Raw genomic sequence first — 18,716 nt, 5'->3', positions numbered from 1 at the left:
TCTATGGTTTAATAAGCCTCTGAGTCTATATTTGTTGTAGCAGGCCAAACATACTAAGACAGCCAACTAGTAACTGAAGCATAAATCTGAATCATACAAAATCCTATCTGAATTAAGTTAATCCAGAAATGCCCGTGTTCTCTAGAAATCGGCTAAAACAATCATAATTCTCATCTAAGGTTTCAAATTTTTTCTATAATTTTTATATTCAAAGTCTGACATTCAATGAAAACTGACCAAGTCAGTAGAAAAAAATGAGCATTTGAATCAAAAACTAAGAGATCACAGAAAATAAAAGCATATAAATAGGAGATTCAGAAAAAAAAAGTCTATCAGACTGAGACTTAAAATATGCTTAATGCCAAAACCGGTTTGGCTCAGTGGATAGAGCGTCGGTCTGCGGACTGAAGGGTCCCAGGTTCGATTCCGGTCAAGGGCATGTACCTGGGTTGCGGGCACATCCCCAGTAGGAGATGTGCGGGAGGCAGCTGATGGATGTTTCTCTCTCATCGATGCTTCTAACTATCTTTCTCCCTTCCTCTCTGTACTCTGTAAAAAATCAATAAAATATATTAAAAAAAAAATAAAATAAAATAAAATATGCTTAATATGCTCAATAAAATAAAAGATTGAGAATGTTTAACAGCAAACTAGAGACCATTATAAACAACCAAATGGAAAATTTTTAACATAGAAATAAAATAACCTAAAATTAAACACCATGGATGGGTTTTATCAACAAATTACAAATGACCCACAGAAAGCCAAAAGTTAGAGAACAGAGAAAGGAGGAAAAAGAGATAGGATGTCTAACACTGTAATTGGGTTTGCAAAGGAGAGCAGAGAAAGGGGCAAGGGAATATTTAAAAAGTTAATGTCTAAAAATGTATCTAAAGAAAGGTATCAAGATACAAACATCAAGCAAAATATATTTTAAAATGCACACACACACACAGTTGGGCACATCAAAATAAAACTACAGGAAAACAAAGACACGAAATTTAAAAGGAACCAGTGGAAAACGACAGAATACCTCTGAGGAAGTAATAATAAAATTGACAGATGATTTCACAATAGAAACTAAGGAAACAAAAAGACAATGGAATAGTATTTTCTAAAGTCTGGAAGACAATAATCCCAATATTTAGCAAAAATATCCTTTTTTAAGAGATGAAATAAATACACTGTTAAGATAAAGAAAAATCAAGATGATCTACCACCAAAGGACAAATTAGAGAGTAATTATAAAACAGTATTCTTCGGCCCTAGCTGGGTAGTCTACTAGTTAGAGCATCGTCCTGGGATGCCAAGGATGCAGGTTTGATGCCCAGGCACATACAAGAATCAACCAATGAATGCATAAATAAGTGGAACAACAAATCAGTATCTATCTATCTATCTATCTATCTATCTATCTACCAACCTACCTACCTACCTCTTCATCTCTGTTTGCACATTCTCTCTCCCCTCTCTATGTAGCAGCCATGAGGGCCTCAGCCATGTGGACTACAACCAGGCTCCAAGTGCAAGCGGAGTACTGGATATGGAAACACAGCACTGTGGGAGAGCAGCCAGGAGCAGGGGCTAAGCTAGCTGGATAAGGGCAGAGACTGAACTGAATTGAACCCATGGCACAGAACTTCTGGACCCCGACCTTTCCTCTGGGCTCAATGAAGACAGGGCTAGACTTCGTCCACAGCAGGACGGAGCTGAACCTGGGGCAGTCCTTTGTGTTTGCTCCACCTTTAATAAACCTTGCTAGTGCCGCACATCCTCCCATGCATGGTCCCCGAAATGCTTTTCTCACAAGGACCCCATTTCCACCAGCAACAAAAATCCTCTATACCTTCTGAATCTACCAGCGACACAATGATTAACTGCCAAACAAAGTGAAGTAATGAAATAAATAGTGTAGGTTATATTGTTACTGAAACGCCTCAGCTGTAAAGAAAAGACCTGAAAAGTAATTGTTTGAGTTTGTTTAGTTTACATTTTATCATAAGAACACAGATTAACTTCTGAGAAAAACTATTTCCTAGTTTCTATAAAAAAAACATTCTATTCCTTTGATTTAAAAACTACATCTTGGCAAAAATACTTCAGGAAGAAAGACCTTAAATTATTGAAGGAAACGCTTTATAGAAAAAATAATGCTGCTGGAAACCAACCCTAAGTTAATGTAAATTACATCTACTGGAACATGTAATTAACCTCATCTTATAGTTGCCCTTCATCTTATAACTAAGTAATGACAATTTTTCTCCTTCCTCTGTAGAACTTTCATTTTCATGTACTTTCAGTGTGAGTTAAAAGTAAATGCACTGCAATAATACAGAAATCCTAGTCACACGGAGCGAACCAAAAGCTACAGGAAATACCTTGAGAGAATGCCAGAAGGCTGTTAACCCTGGGTGTCAGCAAGAACGATAATAATTTTTTCTAAACACCAATTTACCTGCCCTAACTACAAAGGTGAAGATGAATTGGTTGGTATGCACTTGCCATTGTGAATTTAAAACACGCATCCTGAGTCCTACAAGTTCTCCTAAGGATCCAGGCAAGCATTTGTTCTCAGCCTTCAAATCTCCACCTGAGAGCATTTTAAACTCCCCAAACACCAGGTAAGTACCCATTCCCAGAAGCTGAAAAGCAGGGGCTCTAAGGAAACTGCCATTTTTCCCTACAGGCAAGAAAAAGCCCCAGGGACACCTAGTAATCTACTTCAGTATAAATAAAGATCACATCTCCTCTTTATCCAAATGTTGAAGGGAATGAAGCCAGAGCAGCTATTATATTATAAACGTTCAAATACAAAATGTATTTCCTAACCAAAGAATTATGACACTACAAATAGGTATCTCTCAATAGGATAGTTCCAACACTCATAAAAATAATAGTGAGAGGCAGTTAATTATGATACTTTATTTAACTCCCTGGATATCAAATATTTAGCATGTGCCATGCACTGCCATATGCACTAGAGATATAGCAAACAAAACAGGAAAAGTTTCTGGTCTTATAAAATTGCCAATTCTAAAGAAAGAAAAAATAAAAAATAAATAACATAGCAGTAGGGAGAAACATAGGAAGACCACTCATCACTATTTGCCCTGAGCAGTACCCTTTTACACCTATTGTTTTGGTGGAAATATTAAAAGCATGCTATTTTACTCTCAAAATATTCTGGTGTAGAAAATATGAACACCCTAAAGATAATGAATGAGATAGAGATTGAGATATTGACCAAAAGGTGATGCTATTTTAGCTACACTGGTGAGAAAAGGCTTCTTTTATGATGATAAATTTGAGCAGGGACTGGAAAGAAGTGAGGGAGCAAGCATTATGTTTATCACATGAACAGCTTTTTAGGGAGTGTATTTGTAGAAGTATAGTGTGTGTGTGTGTGTGTGTGTGTGTGTGTGTGTGTGTGTGTAACAGAATGTAAACCTTCAGTGAGAAAGGATGAAAATCCAGTTTCAACAAAAAAGTAGAAAATTTTCATTCTCTTTCTTGCCTAAAAATGGTTTCCAGTGTATAGTTTTAGCTATAACTAATTTTATTCTGATAAATTCCAGGATTAAAACCATCTCCTTGCCCTAACCGGTTTGGCTCAGTGGATAGAGTGTCGGCCTGCAGACTGAAGGGTCCCAGGTTCGATTCCAATCAAGGGCATGTACCTTGGTTGTGGGCACATCCCCAGTAGCGGGTGTGCTGGAGGCAGCTTATTGATGTTTCTCATCGATGTTTCTAACTCTCTGTCCCTCTCCCTTCCTCTCTGTAAAAATCAATAAAAAATATTTAAAAATCTCCTTAAAGAGAATGCCTCTCTATGAATGTAAAATACCTCTATTATGTACTTAATATCATTGGCACTTAATATCATTTCCTATATCACAAACATACACCTCCCCAGCATCTTAGGTGATTCTGGGCCTCTGGAATTTCCTTACAGGTGTTAAATGGAACTGGTAAGTTCTCCAGTAATAACAATAATAATAACATACCTCCGATAATAAGGTACATTTTTAAGTGTTTACTGTGTGCCAAGAACTGTTGTAAGTGCTTTATCTGATACTTCATATAAAGACTGTTTAACAAGCTGTCCAATTAAAAGGACACTAGAATCTCCTTGAGCATTTGGACCATGCTTAACTTGCTTTCGGATAACATATTCTTCATTAATGGATTTTGGATTTCAGACAAACAGACAAGCACACATTAGTTTTCTATGTTACATATAGGAAATGATATATGTGACTCACAATTCCTGTAGAGAATAAGTGGAAATTCTGTCTCTGTTTTGCTTGCTTGTTTTAGTTTTTAGATTCAATTATTGATAGATAAGTATTTTTATAACAGAAAAATTTCAGAATGATGAAATAATTATTTCTATACTTTCTAAGATACACAATTTCCCAGATACTGAGTAAAATGTTCAGGATATATTAAAAGTCATATACCCACTGGCACCGAATTTCCACCTACCTAGTCTGCCACATTGAAAAACAAAACACCAAGTAATAGAACAGCTTTAAAAAAATAAGATCCAGGTTGTGATTTTCTGGAGAAGAGTCACTAAACTACAAATTCCCTAAATGTAGGACAATGAGCCTGCCTGTCCCTCTGTATATGCCCAGATCCTAGCGTGGTTCTAGGTTCCATGTTTCCACATTGCTAAGTCCCAGTGGGGTGTGAACGGGGGAAGGTGTGGAGGAGATGACTGACACTGATGATACCCACTATTTTTGACCTTTTCATCTACAGTTCCTTATTAGAGCACAATTACATGTTAGACCACAGTTACATGTTAGAACACAGTTACATGGTAGACCCATCTGGTGATCCCTGATCCCTAACTACAGGGATAAACAACAGAGCTTTTCATTTCATACCCAGAGCTCAAATAACTTATTCCCACATGTATACCTTTGCATTGCTGCTCTCACAAATAGCTGTACCTTTTTACAGTTGACTCCTAGTACTTTGAGGAATTTACTGTTAACCACAACCTTGGAAATGTCTCTTTCAAATAATTTACTAACTTTAAATGTAATTCAAAATGCAAAACATATGTATTTTAAACTACCATTACAGCAATCTTCTCTTATTTACTCTCTTAATTTGCAATACACTGAGAGTAAAGACATATTTTTGTCTGCAGGGCCAAGTTCTACCTAAATTGAATCTCTGTTCTTACATTATAAACAATCTGCATTATCTTAATGAATAGTTCTCCGGAAGTATTTTTTAATCTTTATTGTTGAAAGTATTACATATTTCCTTTTTATTCCCCCACTGACCTCTTCTAGCCCTCACCCACCACTCCACCAAGGCCTTCACCGCCCTACTGTCTGTGTCCAAGGGTTATGTACACTAGTATATGCATACAAGTTCTTTGGTTTATCTCTTCCCACCCACTAAGTGTTTTTGTTTTCCACAGATCAACCACAGAAAAAGAAAAAATTCCCAGCCTCTCTGTAGCACATGTATTTTTTATCATTATTTCCAGGTATATTCTAAAATTTTTAAAAAATGCTCGATTATAAAAATTCTTATTAAACCCAACTCAGGATTAACGAGCTTTTAAAATTTTATCCAATTCAGGATTAAAGAGCACGATTCTAAAATGTCTTAGATCCACGATTTAAAAATTAAACTTACATTCAAGTTGTGCAACCACATCTCCAGGGTCTACTGCTTCAGGGAACACCTAGAGTAGAGAATGGAGAGGAAACAGGATGGAGAACAGGACGTGAAAGGCACATATCTATAACTTCTTCCCTCCTGTGCCCAACATATTCCTTTCCCAACCAAAAAAACTTTTGACATTACAGAAAACTATCACTTCTTTTCTGCTTCCATGATAACTGTGGAAGATTTCACAAGCCTTACAGCTGCCTCTGCCTTCCTCTCATACTTCATCTGCTAGCGTTCTTCCCTTTCTTTTGTTACCATGATAACATTGGCCTTCTTGGTGTTCCTCCAACTTATCAAGCTTATTTCCAACAGGAAGCCTTTATATTTGCTACTAGAGGCCCGGTACACGAAATTCGTGCACATTTAGGGTCCCTAGGCCTGCCGGTAATCAGGACCAATCTGTGGGGCAATTGGCAGGGTGATCAGAGGTCCCGCAGGCACTCACCTTGGCTGGCCTGGCGCCGCCTGCTCACTGGCCCCGTCCCCTGCCACTGCTGCCAGTCGCCTCTCTCTGCTGAGCTACCAGCAGGGCAATCGGGGGCCCCGCTCGCACCCCTCTTGGCTGGCCTGGGGCCTATGGGCTGGGGGCAGCTCCTGCATTGAGCATCTGCCCCCTGGTGGTCAGTGTGCATCATAGCACAGTTGTTCTACTGGTCATTCCACTATTTGGTCGATTTGCATATTAGGCTTTTATTATATAGGATTCCCCTGCCTAGAATGTTTTTCCTTGCCTAGACCTTCAAATAACTGATACTGTCCCATAATTGAGGCTCAGCTTAAATGTAATTGCCTTCTTTGACCACTGTTTAAAGTAGATAATCCCCTTAATCCCTCGGCCCCACTCAGTTGCTTACCCTCCCTTTATTCTTTTCATGACACTTATCACTATCTAAAATTACATTATTCATATGTTTACTAAATTTTGTCTGTTTCTCCTATTAAACTGAAACTCCAAGAGGGGAAGATGTTTGTCTACCCAGCGCTTTAAAATACATGCAATAGAGCAGGTACTGGGTAATTATTTGTGGAGAAAAGGAAGAAGAAAAGAAGGAAGGAAGGAAGGAAGGAAGGAAGGAAGGGAGGAAGGAAGGAAAGAAGGGAGGGAGGGAGGGAGGGAGGGAGGGAGGGAGGGAGGAAGGAAGGAAGGAAGGAAGGAAGGAAGGAAGGGAGGAAGGGCAAGGGAAAGAGAAGGGAGAACAGAGAGAGGGAAACAGAGGCATAAATAAATTTTAAAGTGAGAAATATGATTGGTAATAACCAAAAGCAGCAGTTTTGGGGGAAGGAAGAAATGAGACTTATAGAAGGAAGTATCACAAGACAGCCATAATAAAATATGACCTGTTGTTACCATCTCCTCTCTCTTTTTTATGAAAATTATTATTTAGAATTGAATATATTTGACATAAAGTTCACTATGACAATTTTAGAAATGAACTGATCCATTATAAAAAAGAGGTAATTGATTCAAGGTATAATATAATACATATTTATTTTCAAGCCTCCAAATTCATGTGACAAATCTTCCTTTGAATTAAATCAAAGTACATGGTCAGCAACAATAATTTGGGTTCTGGGATTTTATTCAAAGTGTGGAACTACTTTCACTTTTTGTTCATTCATTTTGATCTGAGATTTGAACTCACCTTTTCAAACACCATTCTGGCATTGAAGACCAATGGAAAAGTGGCTGGGACACATTGTGTCTTTTTATATTGGCCAAACACACAGATGCTAAGATAGATGTCCTCCTTGTCTTTAAGCACTACTCCTGGACAAGTTACCTGAAAGAAATTAGGTAGATGTATGTAACTGCTTTATAAATTTTCTGGTCTATCCTGCCTATATGACATAAAACATTACATAAAAACACTAGTCTGCTAAGCTAATATAAATACACAAATAAAAAGATAGAGATTCTAAGCATTGAGAGTTAAAGGAAATGCCTTTACAAGTTCCATCCCTCTGAGAAATCTATGATTTTCCATTTGGTTATCTGTGCCATACTTGAAGTTCTATGCACTAATTCTTGGGACAGACACTAATAATTCTAAACAGTCAGCCTTTGGGGCCCACTCTATGCTGAATGCTGACATAAACTTATTCAGCATCATTTCATCACAAAGGATTAAGAATCTGCAGAAATAAAGCACTGTACTCGAAAACACACGCACAAAACACCAATAAAAAGCACAAATTTGACTTGTATTACCCCAAATAGGAGCTGATATACACCCTCATCAAAAGCAATATGACAAAGTATCAAAGCAAGTGAATTGTACAGTTCTAGCCCAGTAAAATATTTTTAAATATAAAATTGCACTTAATTATCCTTGTAGTTGACAGAAAGTATAGGCACAAAATGTGGTGTTTCTAAAAAATCCACAGTACGATCCCTGCAGTCCCTACCCTATTGCACTGTCAGTGGTCACACGTGCTCTGAGGATCATAAAGACTCTCTAAAATTTGAATCTAACCTACCCACATAGTACTCTTACCCAACACCCCCTCATAATAGGGTCAAAGTATATATTTTATTATTCTCTAAACACACACATTGCTTTCTTGCCTCGTCTTCTTCCATGATCTGAATTACTCCCCCTCACTACTCCATCCCATCTCCTAATTTACTCCCACCAACTTCCAAGGCTTGCACCAACTATCATTTCTTACAAAAAGAGAAACTTCTCTTGATTCACCAGTTAACATTATTCATTCAATCTAATTCAGATATTGATTATGAATTTACTATATACAAGTAAATATCTTTTAGATTTAGCATTTTGTAGTGCTCATAAGGTTCTAATTATTGTCACCATGCATTTTAATTAAATGGGTACATCTCACCTCTTTTATTTGACTGTACATCCCGAGGACAGAAATTATATTTTGCTCATCAATGTGTCTAAAAACACTAACTTTCATTTTTAAGAAGCAGCTCAAAGATTACCTAATATGGCTTTTGATATTTTATATACTGTGAGAATGAACAAGTCATCTTTTCTGTCAAAGAACAGTTTAGACAGCTGCCATTTTGGACTGTGTGACTTGGCAGCCACCAAGTTGGCTGCATGGCTTGCAGCTCCCCTGGGGGCCGCAATCTTGAAACAGCAAAGGCCAACCCCACCCTTTGAATTAGCCAATCAAGAAAGACTGTGCGCCTGAGCTCCAATCAGAGTAAGGGACAGGTCACATGTGTCAAGATTAAAAAGCCCAGCAGGCAGCCTGCTCAGGGTGCGTGCGCACCCTTCTGTGCAGAAGTAAAGATATTTATTGCCTTGCTGCCTGGCTACCAAGTATGTTTTGTGTTCTACCCAGACCCCTGAATTTGGGGGCTCGCCTTATTTCTTACATATATGAAAACAACAAAGCCCTAAAAAAGAATAGGTGATTTACTTAAAATCAAACCATAAATGAATCAACACAATACATTCAAAGTGCTTAGCACAGTACCTGAGAGCATTTATTCAGTAATAGCTGACAACCATTACCTGCAATATTAATAGACTATTGCATTTAATAAATGACTAAGACTTTGTGCCCTTTGTACTCAGCAGTGTACAAACTGAAAAAAAATTATAATAAAAAACATATTTCTACATGTAAATGCTCAGGCTCAAAGATATAATATTTGCAGCTGTGGGCCCTACCATAAAAGGCTTTTGTGAGCTAACTGGTTCAAATTGAAAATCAAATCAAATAAAGAACAGAACTCACTAGCCATTTCTAAACAGAGGCCTCTCACACGAGTAGCACTTTGTAGAAAAGCCTGCATTGAACTGCCGCCTGCAATGTGTTCCTACAGTGTGAGCCAGCCCTTACAAAGGAGTTCCTGGAGTTGTATTTCAACCAATAGGACTGAGATTTCCCCCGTCCAATCAGAGCATCTTTACCCATCAATCAGCAGCTCCATTCTGACCAATCGGGACGGCACTTTTTGGAGCAATCAAAACGTGAGGATTTGGAGTCCTTTTATGCATGAGGATTGACCACTCAGGAACTGGGATGGGGACTTCTCTAGTATGTCACCTTACCTCTGGCTCAGAAAGCACACTTTCCCTTTCCTCCAAAGATGGAAGACTTCATTTCTCCCATGTCTCCAGAGCACAGCGGAAAGAGCCAAGCAGCGTGAGCTGTCTAGCAGGAGAGGGGCCATACCTGAGTTCACCTGGCCCTAGACCACCTCACAGCCATGCAGTTCCACAGTTGTGCTGTTTCATTACTATTGAGCTGTTTCACATGGACACCAGGAGATACGTACAAATATACTCACTGTAACACTGTAATATTAAAAAATCGGAAAACACTGGCATTTACAAGTTCATCAACAGGGGGCTAAAATTTAAATCACTCATATAAACATACAGCATTACACGGCAATTAAGGAAATGGGCTGGATCTGCAAGAAACAACACTGACAAATTTCAAAAACAGTGAAGTGCAAAAACAGGTTTGTAGAAGGATACATACCGTATGATTCCATTTGTGTAAAGTTTTAAACAAAACAGTAGTGTAGGTAATACTTAGACATACACAAACTAGGGGCCCGGTGCACGAAATTCGTGCACTGGGTGGGGGGGGGGAGTGTCCCTCAGCCCAGCCTGCCCCCTCTCACATACTGGGAGCCCTCAGGCTTTGACCCCCATCACCCTCCGATCGCCTGATCGGCCCCTTGCCCAGGCCTGACGCCTCCGCCAGAGGTGTCAGGCTTGGACAGGGGACCCCCATCTCCCCCCGATCACTGGCTCTGGCCCCCGCCCAGGCCTGAGGCCTCTGGCCCAGGAATCATGCCTGGGAAGGGGACCCCCATCTCCCTCTGATCGCTGGCTCCACCCCCCGCCCAAGCCTGACGCCTCTGACCCAGGCTTCAGGCCTGGGCAAGGGGACCATCATATCCCCCCAATCCCCGGCTCCGCCCCCCAACCAGGCCTGATGCCTCAGCCAGAGGAGTTGACCCTCATCACCCTCCGATCACCAATCACCGGATCGGCCCCTTGACCAGGCCTGAGGCCTCCGGCAGAGGTGTCAGGCCTGGGCAGGGGACCCCCAGCTCCCCGCGGTTGCAGGCTCCGCTGCTGCCCAGGCCTAACGCCTCTGGCCTAGGCATCCGGCCCAGGCAGCGGGGACCTGCAGTGGCAGCGGGGGGCGCTGCGATCGTGGGCTTCGCTTTAGGCCCAGGCAAGGGACCCCAGCTCCTGGGACTGCCAGCTTCGACCTTGCCCAGCTCCCATCGCTGGCTCCACCCCTACTTCCTGCTATCACTGGCCAGGGCGGCAAAGGCGCCTGATTCTCTGATCATGGCTGTGGGGCAAGGCAAAGGCGGCCCTAGGGCCGCCTTTGCCCTGCCCCCCAGCTCTTAGCTCCCCCCTGGGTTTCAGATCACTGTCAGTGGCAGGGGGCTTCTTCCTACTTTCCCTTTCGCCTCCCTGCATTGTGCCTACATATGCAAATTAACCGCCATCTTGTTGGCAGTTAACTGCTAATCTTAGTTGGCAGTTAACTGCCAATCTTAGTTGGCAGTTAATTTACATATAGCCCTGATTAGCCAATGAAAAAGGTATCGCCATACGCCAATTACCATTTTTCTCTTGTATTAGTGTAGATATGTAGTAAAAATACAAAAACCTGAATGAAAAGAATATACTCCTACTTCAGGACACTGATTACCTTAAATCTAGGAAAAAAGATCTGGAAGAGGTGCAAAGGGGCCTTAACTAGATCTGTAACATTTTTTGTCTTTAAAACAAAGATCTGCAGCAGATATGTAAACCATACTACTATTTGTTAAATTGGGGGGGGGGGGGAGGTGGAGGGGGGAAATCACATTATTCATGGGTGTGGTTTTTTCTGTAAATTTGAAGTATTTTATAAAGCATTTTTTAAAGTAAATTTACCACCAACTGTAGGGAAACTGAGATACCACACCACAGAAACGTGGACAAGGACTGCATTCAGCTGAGTAATGACTGAAAAGGGCCCAGATGTTTGTCCCAATGCTATCAATAATCTGAGTGAGGTGAAGGGGTGAAGTGAGTATAGAGAAGAAAAAGTTGGAATTATATAGATAAACTAACCCCAAACTGGCACTATTCAGGTAAAGCGAATTAGCCTGTTTCATTGCCCAGGCATTGGGCTTTACTCTTATATCTCCAATTTCTTCCATTTTCCCAAATAATGTCATGAAAACCAAACTAGTGAATAATAAAAACATAGAGAGAAACAGAAAAAAATACTTTTTCATATCACAGATGTTTCAAATATTAAAAGTATAAGTGATGGGTAATATTATTTTGCAGCTCTTTAAAAACAATTTACTTGGCATATCATATTCTCCAGACTCATTGAAAAAAGTCACACTTGATTCCTAGCAATATATTTTCTCTCAAGTCATATGGCTCTGTTGAGCAATGCAAAATGTTGAGGTTACCCCTAATATAAAACTGCAGCAAAAGTAAACATGGAGCCCTGGCCGGTTTGGCTCACTGGATAGAGCGTCGGCCTATGGACTGAAGGGTCCCAGGTTCGATTCTGGTCAAAGGCATGTGCCTTGGTTGCGGGCACATCCCCAGTGGGGGGTGTGCAGGAGGTAGCTGATCGATGCTTCTCTTTCATCAGTGTTTCTAACTCTCTATCCCTCTCCCTTCCTCTCTGTTAAAAAATTCAATAAAATATATTTTAAAAAATAAATAAACTTGGAGGGGATGAGGGGAGAGAAGAATGGAGTGCCATACACTCAATAAGCAAGGAGAGAGAAAACATCTAATATCTAGTTTACAGGAACTGGGGAACAAATTAAATGTCACTACAAAAAATTCAAATAACACAACATAGGATAGTCTATATCTGAACCCCATCTCTTCAAAAGGTAATGTGCACAAAACGATTTTTACAAGAATGAATGTTTATAGAACCTTTATCCCGGCAACCACAACCTGTAAACAATCCAAATAATCATCAATACAGAGAATAGATAAGCATATTATGATATGTGCATACAACAGAATACTACTCCATAATCTAAAGGAACAAACCACTGATAAACATAGCAACAAACATGGATGAATCCCAAGCATATGCTGACCAAAAGAAGCCAACACAAAATATGACTCACTACATGGCCCCATTAAATATGAAGTTCAAGTCCTAGTAAACTATAGTGACAAATCAGAATAGTAGTTCCCGCTGAATGGGGTTCAAAGGGGCATTAGGGAACTTTCTGGGGTGATGGAAGTGTTTTAAATCTTGATGTGAGTAATGGTTACATGAGCATATGAATTTATCTAAATTCACTGGGGAGGGAGACTGTAGGGAGGGGAAGGAAATGTCAAGGTGATGAAAAAGTAGAACTGCTTTATATTAAAATAGATTTAAAACACTTAACAAGGAAATTCAACATGTAAACTTTGACTGGATCCTGGTTTGAAAAAATTAACTACACAATTCATTTTTGAGACAACCGGGAAACTTGAATATGGCCTAGATATTAAAAAATCATCACTAAGTTCTTAGGTGTGTGGTAATGGTTTTGTGGTTATGTAGAAAAATGTCCTTATATTTAGAAGATGTATACTGAAGTATTTAGGAGTGAAATGTCATGATATCAATAATTTACTTGAAAGTTTTCAGCAAAATATATTTATTATATATGCACATATATGTACAAATTGATCAAATTAATGTACATATGTTATGGGATATAGCTATTCATTGTACTATTCTTCCAACTACTCTGTATGTTTATTAAAAATATCAATAAAAAGTTGAGAGAAAAAGATGCCATCTTTTATAGTTGTAGAATGATCCTCAGGGTTTAATAAGTGAAAAAACAAAGTGCAGAATAGCTTATGTAACATATTACCTATTGTTCAAAAAAATGAAACTAAAAAGAACATGGGTTGGGTTATTGTATAGGTATGTATATCTACTTAACTATATTACAAAAGGAAATACTAGAAGAATAAATAAAAAACAAATAAAAATGGTTACCAATAGCAGATGAGTAAAGATAGAAATAGGTTTAAATAGGGCTGGCATCAAGACTTCTCTGAGTATATCATTTTATATAATTTTTACTCTTATGCCATATAAATGCAAAAAATTAAATTGAAATTAAATTAAATTGAAAAGAAAAATCTAAATAGAAAAGATGCAATAATTCCTCACATAATTCCTCTATTCAAATAGCAAAGCCACATTAGTCAAAAGTGTTAAATTTGTATGGTTATTAACGGCCTTTTTTGCTCCTTCTGAGCATCAGGGCCATTTCACAGGGCTTGTGCAGATCAGAACACTTAACATATTGTTGCAGATGTGCCCCTTAAAATTTGTGCAACCCTAGAAAAATAGTCATGCTACGCCTCAATGATTTTCTCACCTGTAAAAAGGAATAAATCCAATAAAAGCTAAGGTTTCTTAGCAATGGAAAATCCTGTGACTCAAAAGTTATGTGAAAAAAAAAAAATTTAAACAGGAATGTTTCCACCTGCATAATTTCTTAAGCCTCCATGAACAACCAAGTTCCGTTTTACAGTCACTCGCTTTGTGTAGTGCAACTAATACTGAGGAGAAAGAAGAGTGAAATAACATTTGTTTCTCAGACGCCTCCAGGAGTAATCAGTTACAGCACAACCAAGCACTTCCTCTTAGAAAGTCTGTATCAGCAAAGGAAGAGAAGCAGAGCCAGCCAGCCAGGCCGCGCTCTCATCGGGCTGCAAAACCCCATTGGTTAGCAGGGAGGAAGCAGCAGCCAGTCATAAAGCCTGTTGAGTTTTGCCAACTGCCCTGAAAAAAAGTGGTTTAGGAAACTTTGTGTATTCTTTTGCTGAACTAATCTCACTTTGCAAAACATTTGCCAAATGTTGGCAGCTCTGGGAAGAAACCATGTGACGCGAGGGCTATGGAGTTTCCAACGCAGCAGAGGGAAAAATCTCTGCTGGCTTAAAGGGAAACGGAGAGGTGCCAGAAACCGATCTCCTCCACCCCTGCCTCACACGCGGCCCCGCCCAGCCTTCCCTTCTTTCAGACCTAACAAAAGACCTAAAACAGTCTTGTGACTTCCAGGGAGGTTTCTGGGACAGGGCTGCAGCAGCCTCAGGCGGGACCGCCGGGAAAGGGGGGTGCTGCCAGGGTGGGAGTAAGGGGCAAGAGAAGCCTGGCATGCAGGGCGTGCAGGGTGTGCAGGAGGGAGAGGGCTGCGCGGTGCAGCACCCCGGGGAGTGATGTTGCACATTTAAATGCCCTCACCACCACCCACTCCCAGTGTTGACGAGATCAAAGACTGATTTGAGAGATAAAAAGACTCATAGAGGTGGGAGGAGAGAAAAGGGACCCAAGGAGGAATTTTTAGTTCCCAACTGCTTGGAGGTCTCAAACTGGGGTATGGAAAAGCTCTTTGGAGAGGGGCAGCTCTCATCTGGAGAGAAGGAGGGGGTTCTCTAAAGAGAACGGGGAAGGAAGTTTCCTCGAGCATGGAGAGGTCCAAGCCCCTCACTAGAGGAAGGACTGGGCTGGATTTGCACAGCAGGTTGCGGGGTGGAGCCCCTTCAGCAAGTCTGGAGCAACTGCGTGGACCTGCAGGTCCTCCAGAGAGAGTTCGGAGAAAGGTAGTTTCCCTCTAAAGGTGGATGGATGTCTTTCTCAGAGTGACGCGAAGGATAAGGGGCTGCCTCTTAATGTTGGGCAGGTTTGGGGATTGGAGGGGCTGCAATGATTTCTGAGGGGCTGGCAAGGTGCTGTGTGAAATGACGGCATACTTCAGTTGTTGGGTGTAGGGGTTCGACTTGGAATACTGAGAGTAAAAGGCTCCTAATCAGAAGGTTGGGAATTGGAAAAAGTCCGCCTGAAGCGATTTGGGAAGAAATGCTCACTATCCTACCCCCACCCCACCCCCAGAAAGGAGGGAAGCGGGGCCAGTAACACTAAGAGAACAGGAGCAGAAAAAGAGAACCGTAAAGAGAAGCCTGCCCCCAGGTAACTCACTGGAAAGTTGGGGGGGGGGGGGGGAGAATCTCTGCTTAGAAAAGATTGGAAGAAACTGCAAGCGGAAACTGGGATGAGGCGAGGAGTGCTGGGGGGTCAGGCCGCTACGTAACAGGAGTGGGAGGGCGCTCAGGAGTTTGCGGTGGGAAGACGGAGGTGACCAGGGGTTGAGGCTACCTAAGGATGGCTCGGAGAGTGAAGGTGGTTTGGGGCGACTCGGGGTTCTCGGAGGTGGACGGTGTAAACTCGGGGGCTCACTGGCACCCAGGCGGCGGGGGCTGGGGCGTCACCGGTACTCACGGAGCGGATCTCCAGCGCCAGGGCGCATTGCAGCGCCTTCACCTTCGGCATCCGCGCGGGGAGGGGTGGCGGGGAGGGACCCCGGCCGTGGGCCCGAGTGAGGCGAGGAGACGCAGGGCGGGACGGGGACGGGGAGGAGACGAAGGCGGCGGTGGCAGCTGTGGCCCCCAGGCCGGGGCCCGCGGTCCAGCCTGGGTCCCGCCCGAGAAGCAGCTGTGCGGCGGGCGCAGACTCGTTGTCATGGCATCCGGGAGGGGCGTGGCCGGGGGACAGCGGGGCGGGGACGCGCCGGAGCCACCACGCCAGGGCGGGCGGCTGGGGGCGGGGCTCGGCGGACGGGGCGGGGACGCGCAAGGGGGCGGGGCTTCAAGGGGCACAGTGAGGTCGGGTCAGCTTCTGTGACCTCAAACTGTGAGCCCAGAAGCAGACAAAGGAGAGAGTACGTGTGTAATGGGACCGGGGCCAGGGAGACAGTTGGACTCCCGAGTCCTGAGTTCCAACGTGGCGAAGCACCGTGGCGTCCCCTACGGCGTCAGTTTCCCCAAGTGTAAAAGGGTAACTGTTCTCATGTGAATTTCACTATCCACTTTACAAAGGCATCTTGAGGAAACAGGATTAGAAGAGACTTGGCAGAATCATAGTTTTACCTTTCACATTTGATGTTTAATCCGTCAAAACTCAATCTTTGTACATGATGTTAGATAGGAATCTGGGATTTTGACTTGTTTTACCTCTACGGAATGAGCTAGATTTCCCAACACTATCTCCTAAACTTTCTAAACTCCCCCTTAGTGCTTTGTGACACCCCCTGTGTCATATATTAATTGCCTAAAGTTCTGCCTTCAAGTTTTCTATTCTGTTCCAGTCTTCTGTCATGCTTGCAATAGTATAACACTGCTTTATTACTAGGACTTCTTAATATCCTGTTCGGCAAGGCTCTTCTTAATGGGATTGATTTAGCTATTTGTGATCCTTTATTGCTTCATTTTATTTTAGAGTACCTTCATCAGGTTCCTCAAACAGTCCAACTGGAATTTTTATTATGATTCATTAAATTTATGGACTAATTTGGGAAATTGACATCTTAGGAATATTACATCATCCTATCCAAGAACATAAAAATGTCCATTTTTTAGCTCATATTCTATATTCTTTACTAGCAGTTTCAAGTGTCTTGCCTAAAGATCCTACTTAATTCCTAGGTATTTAATTATAGTTTTTCTTTATACTATTGAAAAATAGTTTCTTATTTTTTATTATATTTACCAGTTTGTTATTGCAACTGAATATTGTTTTGGCAGGCAGTTTAATTACTGGATGATTACCTTAAACTTGTGCAGACAGTGATACATTTGTTAGTGCAGATATGTATAAAACCCAAGATGGTTTTTTAAAAAATATATTTGGATTGAGGAAGAGAGAGAGAATCATTGTCTTGCTGCCTCCTTCATGCCTTCTACTGGATTCAAGCCCACAACCTGGGCATGTGCTCTGACTCAGAATGGAACCGTGACCTCCTAGTCCAGTGATGGCGAACCTATGACACGTCAGAAGTGACACGCGAACTCATTATTTTGGTTGATTTTTCTTGGTTAAATGGCATTTAAATATATAAAATAAATATCAAAAATATACGTCTTTGTTTTACTATGGTTGCAAATATCAAAAGATTTCTATATGTGACACAGCACCAGAGTTAAGTTAGGGCTTTTCAAAATGCTGACACGCCGAACTCAAAAGGTTCGCCATCACTGTCCTAGTTCATAAGTTGATGCTCAACCACTGAGCCACCACTGGCTGGGCAAACCAAGATGTTTTTAAAGCCCCTCTAACTTGATAGGACTCAACTTCCAAACTCTGTTTCCTTATAGGTTTTGTTATGTTTGGTTATAGACTTTGTTAAGGCAAGTCTAGGGCAGACCTTAGTATAGGGCATGGTTCTTTCTGGTAAAGTGCAGCTTTTCTGGTAAATCACTTGGAATCCAGGGGTATTAACGAAGTGCTAAAAAAATACATCTCCACAATGGAAGGTTCACAACTTCAATGTTCCCCAGCAGCACTTGATCTCAAAAAATTCTGTTCTGTTCCCAACCCTGTAGCAGCTGCTGACTGGAAAGCCTCAGGAGGTCTCACCCTATGTGCATGAAGTTCATCCCTCAGCCTTGAACTTTTGGGGAAACCCCTCATAGGTTTCTGGACTCTCTGCATACCTCCTGTCCTAGTCAGTTTGGGTGGCTACTATGCCAGAATAGCATTAACCAGGTAGCTTACAAACAGCAGAAATTAATTTCTCACACTTCTGGAGGCTAGAAGTCGAGATCAGGGTGACAGCATGTTGGGTTCTGGTGAGCGCCCTCTTCTGGGTTTTGAATGGCCATTTTCCCTTTGCGTCTTCATGTGGAGAAGTGGACACGGGAGTGCTTGGTGTCTATTTTATAAAAGCACCATCCCATTTGTGAGGGCTCCATCCTAATGACCTAATTACCTCTCAAAGGCCCCACCTAGAAATACCATCGCATGGGAGGTCATGGTTTCAACATATGAATTCAGGGAGCACATTTGTTCCATAGCAAACAATTTGAAGGTGTTCCTTCTGTCATAGCCTTCAAGTTTCAGCGTCATACAAAAATTCAGCTGCCGATTTCCAAGCCCAGACATAGAATTTCGGTAAAAATTCTAACATGCATGAGTAGCAGCATTGTGAATGGCACCACTATAATTAATGATATCTCAGGAAGCTTTAT

The 18,716-nt window shown here is 41.5% G+C and overlaps 1 protein-coding gene across 3 annotated transcripts in view; it reads right to left on the bottom strand.

The window, feature by feature from the left end:
• The window catches only part of SPATA6 (spermatogenesis associated 6), a 50,339-nt gene extending 34,125 nt beyond the window's left edge, over window positions 1–16,214 (bottom strand). For 2 of the 3 annotated variants that reach the window (XM_081088388.1, XM_081088389.1), the window contains exons 1-3: window positions 15,973–16,177; window positions 7,341–7,478; window positions 5,662–5,710 (exon numbers count right to left, since the gene is read on the bottom strand). In XM_081088388.1, coding sequence (XP_080944514.1) covers window positions 5,662–5,710; window positions 7,341–7,478; window positions 15,973–16,023 — 238 coding nt within the window. In that variant the 5' untranslated portion in view covers window positions 16,024–16,177. Of the gene's footprint in view, window positions 1–5,661; window positions 5,711–7,340; window positions 7,479–15,972 lie in introns of all 3 variants that reach the window. The other variant, XM_081088387.1, reaches the window with a different exon arrangement.
• Between the last annotated feature and the right edge of the window lie 2,502 nt (window positions 16,215–18,716).

Source organism: Myotis nattereri (genome assembly GCF_964212035.1).
Source record: "Myotis nattereri genome assembly, chromosome: 3".
Taxonomy (NCBI): Eukaryota; Metazoa; Chordata; class Mammalia; order Chiroptera; family Vespertilionidae; genus Myotis; species Myotis nattereri.
The sequence above is the reverse complement of the archived record's forward strand: the minus strand, read 5'-3'. Positions and strand labels throughout refer to the sequence as shown.